Raw genomic sequence first — 15,721 nt, 5'->3', positions numbered from 1 at the left:
GAAATAGAGCAGTTGGTTCTTAAAAGGAAGGAAAAATTCAAGTTACCTTTCACCAAACATCAGACATCTCTCTTAATCCCTTACTGTTTCGTGTTTTTTTGGAAGTATCATTGCTTTTCCTTTTATGATTGTTGTGCTATATGCCCGTGATTTGTTGTTCCTGTTGTGCATTGCTCAGGACTTCCTGAGGACATTGAGGTGAATGAGGCTTCCCAGCAACCATCCCTCCACCTCCATTCTAACCATTTTTTTTTACAGGAGCACCATCTACCAGGGGTTCCCAACCTTGTTATGCCATAGACCCCCTACCATGAACCGAGGGGTCCATGGACCCCCAGATTGGCAACCCTTGTTCCAGATGCAACCCTTGTTGCATCACTGTCTGGTTCAGGAATTGCAAGGCCTCTGACCACATCTCTACAAAAGATGGCGAGGACTTTTGGGAGGATCATCGGGGCCTCCTTCCATCCGTCAGTTATTTATTAGGAACGCTACATATGCAGGGCCCTTAGCATTGTCAGTGAATCTTCCCATCTGTCCAACAATTTCTTTAACCCTTTTTCTTGGCAGTAAGAAATAATTAAACCCAAACTTTTCTGATTAGCAACAATAAACTGCTTAAACTCTGCTAGAACACTACATGAAAGATGGGTGAACAATTTTTGAAGCAGTTGTGTCATTTTAGGCTGTGCAATACTTGTGATGCTCCTGTTAAATTTAGGTGACCTGTCCACAGTACAAGAAGCAATAAAAATGAAAAATGCTTCCATATAATGATTATTACAAGTGGCTGTACACAAGATGGTTCTTTTTTTTTAATATAGTACTAACTTTTTTGAAAGATGCTTTCAAATTATTTTCTTGTCTCAAAACTCAATAGAGTATTTGAAATACTAGTGTTATTAGTATGGATAATAAATTGTCACTGTTAATGTTATATATTATTTGGGAATAATATTTTCATATTTTTTTGCTCTTGCAGATGATGTATCTTGGTTCGGGCCTGTGCTGTGTCGGTGCATTAGGTGGCCTTTCTGCACAGAAAACAGCCAGACTGGGAAATGCGCTGGGCATGATTGGTGTAGCCGGTGGTCTGGCTGCCACCCTGGGCGCAGTTAAACCCTCACCAGAGCTCCTCGGTCAGATGTCGACTGCCATGGCAATGGGTGGAACTATAGGTGAGATAATCGGTTGTTTATGGTGACTGCTAATGAACTTGCCTTCTGCAAAAAACCCTTCTCGGGCTTCCAGACTGGTACAGGTATCGACTTTAACCGATGTTTCAATGACAAACTCTGCCATCTTCAAGATGCTCATTTTAAATATGCTTATTTTGGGGTTAGGAGGATATGATGGCAAGTAGGAAGATAGTTGTGTGGTTAGATGGATATTAGTTTTCCAAGTGTGGGGGTATTGGTACATCAAGGTCCAACACACCAAAAAAGGGATAATTTTGAAATAACTTCGAAATCAGTGGAGATGGGCGGGAGACGTATTATCAAAATATGCAGAAAATTACTTTGAATAGCTTAAGCAAGATATGAAGACGAAAAGGTGCAAAAACATACACTATTGTACATAGTTTATGGTTCGGAGATTTGAGGTACTTGTTGGAATATCTTAAGTATTGCATTAATTAAGATAAATGGATTCTAGTTCTGAAAACTGATGGGAATCATGCCCAGTCAAGGGAAATGTGAGTCAATGTTTAAGAAAGATATTTGATTGCAAGTCCTTTCATTTATTGGCAGTAGATGGTGCTATTGCTGAGAAAATGAGCATGAAATATTTTGAGTAATGTTCAGTGTGTACTCAGAATTCCATGGTTAGTTATAGTGCTGGATTTGTTTACTCACACTGGAAGTCCACCATCAGGTAATTAAGTTGGAGAAAGGGGACAACTGAAGAGCATGCTTTTCAGTAGGATATCCAGTACCCTTTATGTTGTGCAAATTTTTAAATAAACTAAAGTTGCTAAGATGTGTCAACTGAGCCTGGTTTAGTTCTATGCAATTCCTTGGAAAAAGTAGTTACTTATGTTGCATCAATAGAAAATCAGGTTACACTTTTAATGTTTTCATTCCCTCGAAAGACAAAATTAGGTACAGATACATTGTATTAATCATATAATTTCATATGTTATAGATAGATGAAGGTTACTTAAAATACTTTGTGGTTTGGTTTTGTGTGTTGGCTATACGTGAAGTGTTACAAAGTTTCGTATCAAATTGATGACAGATCAGTGTAACACTTAGTTCTTGTTAACTTATGTTCATTTGTTTAAAATCACTGATATTCTCAATTACAAAAGATAATTGTAAAATTGTGCATGATATCCTTCCCCCCCCATATAGGTCTACTTCAGATTTGCAGTAGTTGAGAAAAGGAATCTGAAGTTAAAGAGATAAAACCTACCCCAACAGCAGTGAATAGTTTAATATATTTTGTTATTCCCTACTAAAATGTGAACGAATCTTGTGAGTTAAACTTATTTTCTTTAGCTAAAAAAGATTAATCAGGCATATGTTGTGAAGTTGATTAACTTTAACAGCAGCAATACAATGCAATACATGATAAATATAGGAAAAAACTGAATTACGGTAATTATGTATGTATATTAAATAGTTAAGTTAAAATAAGTAGTGCAAAGAACAAATAAATTTTTTAAAAAGTAGTGAGCTGGTCTCACTAATTCATGGGCTCAATGTTCATTTAGAAAATGGATGGCAGCGGAAGAAGTTGTTCCTGAATCAGTGAGTGCGTGCCCTCAGGCTTCTGTACCTCCTTCCTGATTTAACAATGACAAGAGAACAGGTTCTGGGTGGTGGGGGTCTTTAATGAAGGAAGCTGCCATCCTGAAGCACTGCTGCTTGAAGATGTCTTGGGTACTGTGGAGACTAGTGCCCATGTTGCAGCTAACTAATTTTACAACTTCCTGCAACTTACTCACTTTGCAGTAGACACATCCCCCCCCCCCCCCCCGCCCAATACAAGACGGTGATGCAGCCAGTCAGAATTCTCTCCACAGTACACCTGTAGAAGTTTTTGAGTGTTTTAGGTGACAAACCAAATCTCCTCAAGCTCCAAATGAAATACAGCCACTGTCTTGCCCTCGTTATGGCTACATTGATATATAGTGTGAATGCCGATCTAAAATCCAGAATCAGCATTTTGGCGTAAGTGTCCAAAAAAGTGGTCAATATCTTTAGAAGACAAAGGAGGCATTGATAGTATGAATATGTCTGATTTGTGTTATTTATACAAAAACAAAGGAAGCAGTTTCCCTCAGATCCATTTCCAAATACTCTGTACTTACGTTTATAAGCTTTAGGGGATATATTTTGCTTGGATGTGTTAACTTTGGCTGTTCCCATAGACCTCTCTTATATCCCCCAAGGATTAGTCATTACTTTCTTATGTAGGTATGTATAGCAAAACAAAGAGGAAGGCCATTATTGGTGTATTGGTATATCATTTTTCATGGACTATGGCAGATGAATCCTTTTTTCATAAACACAGGAATTTTTTTTTAACCTTCGAATAAACACTAGTGCTCCCATGCAACTTTGCTTGGAGGTAAACAATTGTAAGGGTGTTGTCCAAGATTCCTTCTTCAACCAAAGCCACTGAATCAGACTGTTTGGCCATTGATGTCTTATGTTTCTTTTGTTTTTTTTATTGCATGTTGTGTAATAGTTACTAGACTTCAAAGAAATTTATTTTATGTGCATCTATGTGAGGCATTTTATGAGAGGAATTGTTAGGAATTTTTCTTGTTTAACTGTCAGGATTATGGATTTTTTAAATGAACTCATTTGTTAACTCCATTTGAAGCAACACACACAAAATGCTGGAGGAACTCAGCAGGCCAGGCAGCATCTATGGAAAAGAATAAATCATCAACATTTTTGGCAGAGACCCTTCATTAGGACTGGACTTAAACTCCATTTGTTTAGGTGACCAGAGCAAAGTCTGAATATTAGCCTCAAATGCATTTAACCTAAGTCCTTGAATTTGGGTTTTGCGAGAATTGTGAAAAGCAGTATCAATTTTTAAATAGGCAAGCTTTCAATAACATCACAAATTCCTTCTCTCTCTAGACACTGCCTGGCCTGCTGAGTATTTCCTGAATTTTGACTATTGTACTTTTATGTCAAGGTGAGGATAAAACTGCAGCATTTTATCAGTTCCTGCGTTGTTACTAGCATTCCACGAGGCATCTCTAATAATGTGGTGGAGGATAATTTGTGTTACAGTTGTTCACACCAAATCTAACTGGTGTGCTTGATGTCGAAGCCAGGTACTTAAAATAGAAAATGTTTCATTTCCCGGAATAAAAGGCTTAAACTTGGCACCTAAACATAGTGGTATTGGATGAATGTTATGAGGAAGAACAATGCACGGTGATAATCCATTTTCTAAGTTGAAACAGATGACTGTTCTGTGCAGAAATTTGACAATAAAGTAAGTTAATAAATTTCATAATGTATATCTGATTTGGCTTTTAAAGCAACCACTCTTAATTATTTTTAGTATGAATGATAGGTAATAATGCTAATATATGATTGGTTACAAAACCTAAGGAGAAATGGATAATAATTTTACTGAAGTTGTAAACTAATAGGTTTTTTTAAATAATAGGAGCATTTGCTTGAAATTTGGTTAAATCTTTCCCTGTAATACAGTAATTTCATTGTAGGTGCAATTAGATAAACGAGGTGTTTTTCTGCTACCAGGGAGTTCACATATTTCACCTCTTTACTGCTAGGGGAAATAGCATAATCATTGTGAAACTCTCCATCTTATTGATATGGACTAGCTGTAATGGTTTGTTAATGGTACCTAGAGTCCTGTAAAGGTTGGTATCCAGACAGCTTATGTAACTATAGTAATGATGACAGAAATACAACACATACTTTGCTCTGTTCGAAACCTAACACCATAGCCTTTGGCTTTTTAGAAAATACCTTTCTGGAAATGTCACTTTATAAATTAATGATTTGACATGTATTTTTGGAATTTTATTCATTTTGTGCAGGGCAGCAATTTATTTCCCCATGGTTCTCAAACGTACAGTCATCAATATAAAAATTCAGTACAGCTGCCAAAAGTAAGAGCATAATCTAGACTATTGCATTAAAATAGGCCACTAGTGTTAGAATTTAAACTCACTCACATACGGTTGCATAACTTGATTTTGAAAACTGGATTAAAACACAGCAGAAAATAAAGAAATCTGAGTTATCCTTACTTCCATTGCTTGGATTTATTTTAATTTGTTTCACTAGTTTCCTTTGCTACATTTCATTTATTTTCCCTCTCTCTCGTGATTTCCATGTTTGACCCTCTTTTCACATGCTCATTCCAAATTGAGACAGAAGCTCTGAGTTGCTATCTGCAGATACACTGACAATTGGAACTTTAGACCAGGAAGGGAATGGGCAGGATAATGCATTGTGACTTTGAAACCTTGATGGGAGGGAGATACATTCAGAAGCTTCAGATAATTTTAATGGTTAGACTGTTTCTATGCAAATTTGAAATAAAAACACAAAATGCCGGCTACGCTTTGCTAGTCAGAGAGCATCTGTGGAAAATCAGTTAACATTTTAGTTCAAAAGAAAAACCAAACCTAGTAACTTGCAGTTTTTCTGATTTTTTTTCTTCAGTTAATGCCAGGGTGAAATTAATTGATGACTGCAATGCTTTGGCCATACTGCTAGAAGTATACAGTCTGTAGAAATCAAGTGCATCCCAACTGGGAACTTGGAAGATCAGAGGGAAAATTATCTCTCTGCATCTCGTTTTTCATTTAATCTCCAGCTGAAGAACCCTTTAGACTAGTGGCAAAATTCCCATGTGCTAAACCAGTAAAATGGAAAAAAAGAGGAAGAGATACCCCTTTCAGTGTGTCGTTGTCAGATAATAGCAGTCTACGTTTACCACATGGTTTTGGAGGTTTCTCTTATGTAAACTGATGTTTGTGTTGGGACAGCATGGAAGTGAAGGAGGAGGAAGACCAAGGATAATTGGTAAATTAGCTTATTATTGTCGCACACTGAGGTACAGTAGAAAAATTCATATTGTATACTCCTTAAAGATTTTTTCATTACAACATTACATTGAGGTGGTACCAGTTAGGACAATAATAATGCAGAATAAATTGTTAAGAGTTACAGAGAAAATGCAGTGCTGGTAGACAGTAAGGCACAAGATCATAACAAGATTAATCATGTGGTCAAGAGGACGACAATTTAGTAGGTGCCGGGCCAGATTGAAAAGTCAGGGTATCGGGACCTGAGGCAAGGCAGGGGTTGGTTTAGCTTGCTGTTCTGCTACATTTACTCAGCTCTGCACTGAAATGAAGGGTCTGAAAACGGACTCTCTTTATGGACTTCTCAGAACGATGTTTGCTTGTGTATGTTGTTTGCAGGATTTTTTTCTCTCTCTGCACATTGAGTGTTTGGTGGTTTTTTTAATGGGCTCATTTGGGTTTCTTTGTTTGGTGGCTGCCTGTAAGGAGTCGGATCTCAAGGTTTTATAACATAGGCATACCTCTAATCTTTGAAGGGTCAACCTATCGTGGTTTCATAACAGCTTATCCATGGTCTTAGAACAGCGGGTTAGAAGTTGTACTTGAGCTTGGGGGTATGTGCTTTCAGGCTTTTGTATCTTCCGGTTGATGGGATGGGGTAGAAGAGAGAATATCTGGGTTGGTGGGGTCTTTGATTATGCAGGCTGCTCTACCGAGGCAGTGAGAAATATAGATGGAATCTGTGGAGGGGAATATTGTGTGTATGTGTATTGCTTTGGATTTCCAGCATCTGCAAGTTTTTTCATGTTTGTGGAGGGGAGACGTGTTTCTGTGCTATACTGAGCTGGTTCCAGCACTCTTTGAGGTTTCTTGGTAGAGCAGTTACCATACTGGATCAGATACTTTCTATGGGAAGCGATACAAGTCTTCAGAGGTGGGATGGTAGAGGCAAGATAAGAGGAATACTGAGTTACCTAGTTGTGGAAAGTTGAATTTATATGAATATAACCTTTGGAAAGTGAGCTCTTCCTTTCTCAAGCTTGTGCATATATGATCAAAGCTGAGTCTTGATAATGTTAGAAATGGGCAGCAAGAGATTCTGCAGATGCTGACAGTCTGTTATCTGTTAATAGACATATAATTGGATGTAATAACCAATTGAGATGGGCAAGGATAAAGATTTGACAAATTAATGCCATAGCTAACACCGCTGGTAAATATTCCGCCTTTTTATAAATGCCTCTTTTGTGTCTTAGGTCTCACCATTGCCAAACGCATTGAAATATCTGACCTTCCCCAGCTGGTCGCTGCATTTCATAGTTTGGTTGGCCTGGCAGCAGTGCTCACCTGTGTTGCTGAGTATATGATTGAGTTCCCACATCTGGATACTCACCCCGCAGCTAATCTGATTAAGACAGTGGCTTATCTGGGCACGTACATCGGCGGTGTGACATTCAGTGGTTCTTTGGTAGCTTATGGAAAGTTGCAAGGTAACTGATTTTTATTTTAAGTACTTAAACTAAATGACCTCAATTTGAGATCTTTTATTACAGCTTTCTTTATGACATTTTTGGATGAAGATGAACTCAGCCTTAAAATGGATCATGTCAATCCATATATGAAAAATAAACCACAGTAAACAATGCGGTTGCTGAGTGTGAATTTTATAAGTATTCAGAGCAACAAGAGTTGGGACAATTCCAGACATAAAATGATTTTACATCCAGTTAGAGCTTTTGAAAACTGCAGCTCCTTGATAGTCCGGTCTGGTACTTGCCTCTCAACTTGGAGGGACCATAAGATATAGGGGCAGAATTAGGCCCCTTGGCCTTCGAGTCCGCTCCGCCACTTCATCATGGCTGATCCAATCCCCTCTCAGCCCCAATCTCCTGCCTTCTCCTTTCACTCTTCATGCCCTATCTAATCAAGAATCTATCAACCTCTGCTTTAAACATACAAAAATGACTTGACTTCCACAGCTGCCTGTGGCAACAAATTCCACAGATTCACCACTCTCTGACTAAATGGACATCCCTTTATTCTGAGGCTGTGTCTTCTGGTCTTAGACTCCCCTACCAGAGGAAACGCCCTCTTTGCATCCACTCTATCGAGCGCTTTCAAATTTTGGGTAAGGTTTCAATGAGATTCCCCCCCATCATTCTTCTGAATTGCAGAGAATATGGGCCCAGAGCCATCAAATGCTCCTCCTGTGGCATGCCTTTCATTCTCGGAATCGTCTTTGTGAACTTCCTTTCAACCATCTCCAATGTCAGCACATCCTTTCTTGGATAAGGTGTCCAAAGCTGCTCACAATACTCCAAGTGAGGTCTTAACAATGCTTTATAAAGCCTCAACATTACATCCTCGCTTTTATGTTCTAGTCCTCCTGAAATGAATGCGAACGTTGCATTTGCCATCCACACTACTGACTCAACCTGTAAATTAACCTTTAGGGAATACTGATTGAGGACTCCCATCAGATGCGTGACCATAAACTTCCCAATACGGTATTCCATCTACCACTTCTTTGCCCATTCTCCTAATTTGTCTTAAAGTCCTACTGCAGCCTCTGTGCTTTCTCAACAATCCCTCTCCCTCCACCTATCTTCATATCATCCGCAAACTTGGCTACAAAGTCATCGACTCTGTGATCCAATTCATTGACAGAAACAAGAGAGAGTACCTGTTTGATCTTGAAGGTAATGTGTGCACTCAAAAGGTAACCAAAGTGCTCGGAAGTACAGCAGTACTCATTTAAAAGATTGCAGTTTCCACTGATGGAAAGTGGCCAGCTTTCACAGACAGCATAGGAGATGAATCATGCTGCTTAATCATAGCAATTTTTAGGAGGAAATTGAAGAAAAAGATCTAGAAGTGTTTTCTTTGGCTAGTTATGGAGTTGAGAATTTAATACAATTATTGAAGATAAATATCTGTAGCAATAGTGAAATAGATATTTACCATTTAATCTGGTCCTCATTATTATTATTACTATGAGTCAGACACAGTCATAGACCTGTTACCGTGATTAGAAATTATCCCACTATCTTTTCCACTGAGATTCAACTTCCTTCATGAAATAAAGTGGAGAGGCTTGTTTTCAGAGTGGCCAGTCCACTGTGTCTACACCAACTTTCAGCCATCCACTTTACATTAATCCTACATTGAACCTAGGTTTTATTCTCCGCATATTCTCTATTATAACACCCCCCCCAGTCTCTATATTAATTAGCTCGCTCAAGGCAATTTACCTACCAATCTGTACAAGTGTGGAATGTATGAGGAAACTGAGCACAGAAAGGAAGGCAGTCAGTGGGTAGTAGAAGTGTTCAGAAACACACACACACACACTCACACCCTCCCTCCCTCCATCTTCTCTCTCCAACTCCCCTCCCCCAGCTGGTCAGTATTGAATCTGGGTCTCTGGCACTTAAGTAACTCATTCAGTAAGGTTCCCTTCAGGATTACAAAAACTTGGTCCTATTTACCATTTGACTCCTTGCTTATAGGTTTACTGAACTCGGCTCCGCTTATGTTACCTGGCCGGCATTACTTGAATGCTGGATTACTTGCAGCTTCAGTGGGTGGAATCGTGCCGTTTATGCTGGATCCCAGTTACACCACAGGCATGACTTGCCTACTAAGTGTCTCTGCTCTGTCAACAGTCATGGTAAGAAGGTCACAATTCCCTGTGTTTCTTGGACAAACAGGTATCGATTATTTATTTTCAAGCAACGTTGCTATAGCTGATTTCATTTGGGTTAAATTGAATAACGTAGAAGATATCTAGTAGTTTTGTAAACATAAAATTGTAAGAAATAAATTCAGTTTGGTCAAGTTGGGGATTGGTACTCATTCATACCCCATAGTTTTCTTCAATTAAAAACACACAATCTTTTTACATTGTGAAAAATCATGAACAATCAGATGATTGTTCATGGCAGTAAAAGCAAGAGTCTGAAATGTCCGGGGTCGCAGCAAACGTCACACTTTAAACCTCATAGAATCAAGTTTGTAGAGCAATAATCAAGAGGCAAACAAAATATTGTACGGCAAATCAGCAGAGCATAAATCGGGTAAAATTAGTATTAAATGAAGTATAACTTGTGCTGTTGGTAACCAAGGTTTGGTCACAAGTATGAAACATTCATAGTACATCAATATTAAACTGGGGTTAGGTGGTGAAGGCCATCTGGTCAGTCAAGGTACTTGAGCTTTGAAGGTGAGGTGTTTCTCTGATTTACTATTTACACCATCCATGAATTAGGACAAGAAGCATGATAGGTAGAGGACTATATTAGAATTAATGTAGGAGACTTTATTTTAAGGAGTGATTACTACACAAGGGGTAAAAGAGGCAAAATCCATTTTAGTGAGATCATGATTTGCTCTTGCCTAAATGAAGGTGGCGATGAATATTATCCTATTATAATGCTATTGTGTCCTATTTTGTGTCCAGGGTGTGACTCTAACAGCAGCCATTGGTGGAGCCGACATGCCTGTTGTGATTACTGTGTTAAACAGTTATTCTGGCTGGGCCTTGTGTGCAGAAGGTTTTCTCCTGGACAACAATTTAATGACAATTGTTGGCGCTCTAATTGGATCTTCTGGTGCTATACTGTCCTACATCATGTGTGTGGTAAGATTTTTATAACTCCAGAGCTTGTTATATTTTTAATTTTGAACAGGGAATGTGGAAGCAAATGCAGGGTTCTGTAAAGTCATTGCCCTAGGGTTTACATTCTTATTCTTGAGGATCAGTGAATAAAAGATGCTTAGAATATGGTGGTGTCATCACACAAATCACACCAAGCTAACGTTGATATATTACAGACTGAAGTGGGGAATTCCCATTTTCCACTTCATAGAAGTTAAATGTGCTTTTGTGACTTTGCATATGGATGAACACAAAAGCCCTACTGGTAGTCATGGAAAATAGCAGGCCTGGAATAAATGAAGAGCAGAAAGAAATTTACATTATTTTTAAAAGGCAAAATTGGTAAACTAGTTTGACTGAAACGCAAAAGTAAAAACTTCCAGGAATTAAAAATTTGTATCCCAGGGTATTGAAAGCAGTCACAATGGAGATGGACATTGTCAACTTCCAAAGAACTTCAATACCAGATACCAGGTATTGGAAGCTCCCATATTTCATTCCACTATTTGAAGAAAGAATAAAGGAAAAGGGGAACAATGGAACATTTAGCCTAGTACCAGAGAAAAATGCTGAACTTTTTTGAGCAAGTGGAATAATTGGGGGAAATCATTATGAATTAATGAAAGGAAAATTACAGTTAACAAAACTAAGTTTTACAACATTGCAACTAGCAAAGCAAATGAGGGCATTCAGTAATATGCCACGTGAGGTAATTTAAATCGAAATAAAGTGCTTGTGAGTAGGGTGTAATATATTGGTTTGGATTGAAGATTGATTAACGGAGAGTAAAAGAGCAGGAATAATGAGTTTATATTTGGTTTGAGATGCACTGACTAGCAAGACTAATTAGTAAAGCGCCAAAGGGCTTGGTGTTGGGGCTTCAACTGTTCATCAAGTGCCATCTGTCCATGTTTTGCTTGTGATGAAAAGCTGGCTGGCACCTTGAATTGTAAAGAGGATTATTTGGCTACAGCAGGTAGTTGGTAAGGCTAGTATTTAACCCTGCAAGTAAACATTTGTCTCTGAGAGTAAACACGAGGAAATCTGCAGATGCTGGAAATTCAAACAACAACACACACAAAATGCTGGTGGAACACAGCAGGCCAGGCAGCATCTATAGTGAGAACTCTGAGAGTAAGCTCTTCTTACTGTAGCGACATAGAGAATTCATCTGGTAAGAATGTATCTGGAATACTGTGTACCGATCTAGTCTCTGTATCCAAAGAAGGCAATATCTGTGATTAAAAAGAAAGCAGCAAATATTTCCAGATTGATTCAGCTGGTCAAGCATCATCAGTGGAAAGAGCAAACACGAGGAAATCTGTAGATGCTGGAAATTCAAGCAACACACACAAAATGCTGGTGGAACACAGCAGGCCAGGCAGCATCTATAGGGAGAAGCACTGTCGACGTTTCGGGCTGAGACCCTTCATCAGGACTCAGAAATTTGAAAGTAGTGGGGAGAGGGGGAAATGTGAAATGATAGAAGACCGGAGGGGTGGGCTGAAGCTAAGAGCTGGAAAGGTGATTGGCAAAAGGGATACAGAGCTGGAGAAGGGAAAGGATCATGAGACGGGAGGCCTTGGGAGAAATTAAAAATGGGGAGGGGAGCATCAGAGGGAGATGGAGAACAGGTAGAGTGATGGGCAGAGAAAAAACAAAAAGGGGAGGGGGAAATAAATAAATCAGGGATGGGGTAAGAAGGGGAGGAGGGGCATTAACAAAAGTTAGAGAAGTCAATGTTCATACCATCAGGTTGGAGGCTGCCCAGACAGTATATCAGGTTGTTCTTCCAACCTGAGTGTGGCTTCATCTTGACAGTAGAGGAGGCCATGGACAGACATATCAGAATGGGAATGGGACATGGAATTAAAATGTGTGGCCACTGGGAGATCCTGCTTTCTCTGGCGGACAGAGTGTAGGTGTTCTGCGAAACGGTCTCACAGTCTGCGTCAGGTCTCACCAGTATATAAAAGGCCACACCGGGAGCACCGGACGCAGTATACCACACCAGCCGACTCGCAGGTTAAGTGTCACCTCACCTGGAAGGACTGTCTGGGCCCCTGAATGGTAGTGAGAGAGGAGATGTAAGGGCAGGTGTTGCACTTGTTCCGCTTACAAGGATAAGTGCCAGGAGGGAGATTGGTGGGAAGGGATGGGGGGGGGGGGAACGAATGGACAAGGGAGTTGTGTAGGGAGCGATCCCTGCAGAAAACAGAAGGGGAGGGGAGGGAAAGATGTGCTTGGTAGTGGGATCCCATTGGAGGTGGCAGAAGTTACGGAGGATCAGTGGAAAGAAACCTTTTAACCTTTTGGGTCAGGGACTCCTACTCTGAACTGGAGCCATAGTGGAGAGTTTGCAGTTTTTAAAGTAGAGTTTCTTTTGTCAGACATCTTGGCTCTCCTTACCCAGTTCTAATTTAGTCTTTCACTTCTCTCTTCTCCCCTGCTCTACTTTGAAAGCTCTAAACCCTTAGCTCTTCTATCCAGTTCTAATTTAGTCTTTCACTTCTTTCCTCTCCCTTGCTCTACTTTGAAAACTCTAAACCCTTAGCTCTTCTATCCAGTTCTATTTTAGTCTTTCACTTCTCTCCTCTGCTTTGAAAGCTCTAACCCCTCTACCGTCAGTTCTGATGAAGTGTCCCTGACCCAAAGGTTATCTTGTTTTGTCTTTGCATGAATGCTGCTTCACTGGCCGAGTTCTTCCAGCATGTCTTCTTTCATTTCAGTTCTAGCATCTGCAGTTTTCCATTGATAAATTGATTCTTTGGCTGGTGAGTGCAGGAATTGTTGCATGAGGAGACCTTCAGCACCTCTGGTCCAATAGCCTCTAGAATTTAGAAGAATGAGAGGTGATTTCATCAAAATATTTGAAGTTCTTAAATGGTTTGAGAGAACACATCAAGATTAATGTTTTCTGTGTGTGTGTGATGCCTGGAATTAATGGTCACACTTCCAAAACATGGGATAGACCATTCGTGATTAAGACTGGATAATGTCTTCACCATGAGAATTTTGATCTTTAGCTTTCTTTCACCAAGAGGGCTTGCTCACTTGCTGAATATATTAATGTTGCCTTGATAGATTTTTGGACAACAAGGGGGTCGAAGGATATGGGAAAGTATCATTGAAGCAAAGGACCAGCCATGATCTTGTTGAATGGCAAAGCCAGCATGAGTGGCAAAATGGTCTTCTGCTTTTATTTCTAATGTTCTCAGCTATAGTTCCATGAAATGTGTATGAGTTCTGAAAGATCAGTGCATGCTAGCCATGTAATACTTCTAGTGCACAGCTCTCGTATCTTCGTTGGGTCATTGACTGGTTAATTCCAAACCACAACTAAATTGAAAATGTTATAGAAGTACAGTCGGCCCTCCTTATACGCGAGTTCCACGTGCATGAATTCAACCAACCACGAATCAAGAAAACCCGGAAGTGCTCTTCCAGCACTTGTTGATCAAGCATGTACAGACTTCTTTTTTTCTTGTCATTATTCCCTAAATAATGCAGTATAACAACTATTTTACATAGCATTTGCATTGTATTAGGTATTGCAAGTAATCTAGAGATGATTTAAAGTATATGGGAGGATATGCGTAGGTTATCGTGGATCAAGATCGAGAAAAATGGGAAGTTCTCTTACTAAAGTAAGTCGGAACAGGTACATCCGGTATTATTTAGCACTAGTTAGTCAAACGTTTGTCTTATTTTTTACCTTTCTATGCAGTTAAGAATGTATGGTTCAGCACCGGACTCGGGAACAGAAGTTCCTGAGTTCGATCCACGGACAGACCGCTATCGAGTGCGCTCTCCATCCATGCCTGAGTGATGTGGAGGATCAAAAACCCAAAACCCCAAAACCCAATAATTAAACCACTGCATTGCTTAGTAATAATTGTAGCTTTCATCAGGGCAAGGCCTTTCTCACTTTATCCTTTAAAATTGTTCTGATCGTTGACCAACTGTAGCCTAACGCTTTTCCAATGACTGATGGCGTTTCATCTCTTTCTGATCGCTTTATTATTTCCACTTCATTTTCAATCATGATTATGATTGTTTTCGTGCACAGAGACACTACGGATTCAGAGCTCCACCTCCGGGTCCTTATGTCCACCACACTGAGACAGGTTGAATAAGGGACTTGAGTATCCGCGTTTTATGGTATCCGCAAGGGGTCCCAGAACCAATCCCTCGCCGATAAGGAGGGCCGACTGTGTATCAGTAACGTACACTTAGTGGCCACTTTACTAAGTACACCTAATAAAGGCCACTTGCTTTAAAGGCTACTTGTTCCTTAATACAAATATCTAATCAGCCAATCATGTGGCAGCAACTCAGTGCATAAAGGCATGCAGACGTGGTCAAGAGGTTCAGTTGTTGTTCAGACCAAACTTCAGAATGGGAAGGGAATGTGAGCTAAGTGACTTTGGTGGAATGGTTGTTGGCACCGGAGGAGTTGATTTGAGAATCTCAAAAACATCTGATCTCCTGGGGTTTTCGTGCACAACAATCTAGAGTTTATAGAGTGGTGCGAAAAAGAAAAAAAAATCTAGTGAACAGCAGTTCTTCAGGCAAAAATGCCTTTTTAATGAGAGAGGTTAAAGGAGAATGGCCAGACTGTTTCAAGCTGACAGAAAGACAACAGTAGCTCAAATAACCATACCTTACAACAGTAGTGTGAAAAAAAGCATCTCTGAGCGCACAATATATCGAACCTTGAAGTGGGTGGACTACAGCTGCAGAAGACCACGAATGTACGATTGGTGGCCACTTTATTAGATATGCTAGTGAAACACTCTGGTTCCGTCAGCTGCAATCTCTGGCCCCGCCAAATGTGTGAGATTGAGGTGCAAAACCCTGAAACCCCCTGCTTGTGTAGATGCTGTGTGATTCGTTACCCTGTTACAAATAAGTACCTCAAAATCACAGACGGTACACCACATATAATTAAATGATTTATAATTTATAATTCTTAATTTAACTAAAGGGTAAGTAGAGAAAAAGCAAAAAAAAAGAACCAAAGTCCCATT

The 15,721-nt window shown here is 39.7% G+C and overlaps 1 protein-coding gene across 2 annotated transcripts in view; it reads left to right on the top strand.

Annotated features, from left to right (window-relative positions):
- LOC132382492 (NAD(P) transhydrogenase, mitochondrial-like) overlaps positions 1–15,721 on the top strand; it is a 77,272-nt gene that overhangs the window by 36,697 nt on the left and 24,854 nt on the right. For both annotated transcript variants that reach the window (XM_059952742.1, XM_059952741.1), the window contains exons 14-17: positions 983–1,178; positions 7,291–7,524; positions 9,544–9,704; positions 10,494–10,673. In XM_059952742.1, the coding sequence (XP_059808725.1) occupies positions 983–1,178; positions 7,291–7,524; positions 9,544–9,704; positions 10,494–10,673 (771 nt within the window). The remainder of the gene's footprint in view (positions 1–982; positions 1,179–7,290; positions 7,525–9,543; positions 9,705–10,493; positions 10,674–15,721) is intronic.

Source organism: Hypanus sabinus, chromosome 28 (assembly GCF_030144855.1).
Source record: "Hypanus sabinus isolate sHypSab1 chromosome 28, sHypSab1.hap1, whole genome shotgun sequence".
NCBI lineage: Eukaryota > Metazoa > Chordata > Chondrichthyes > Myliobatiformes > Dasyatidae > Hypanus > Hypanus sabinus.
Note: the sequence above shows the minus strand (reverse complement) of the source record. Positions and strands in the feature narration are given on the sequence as shown.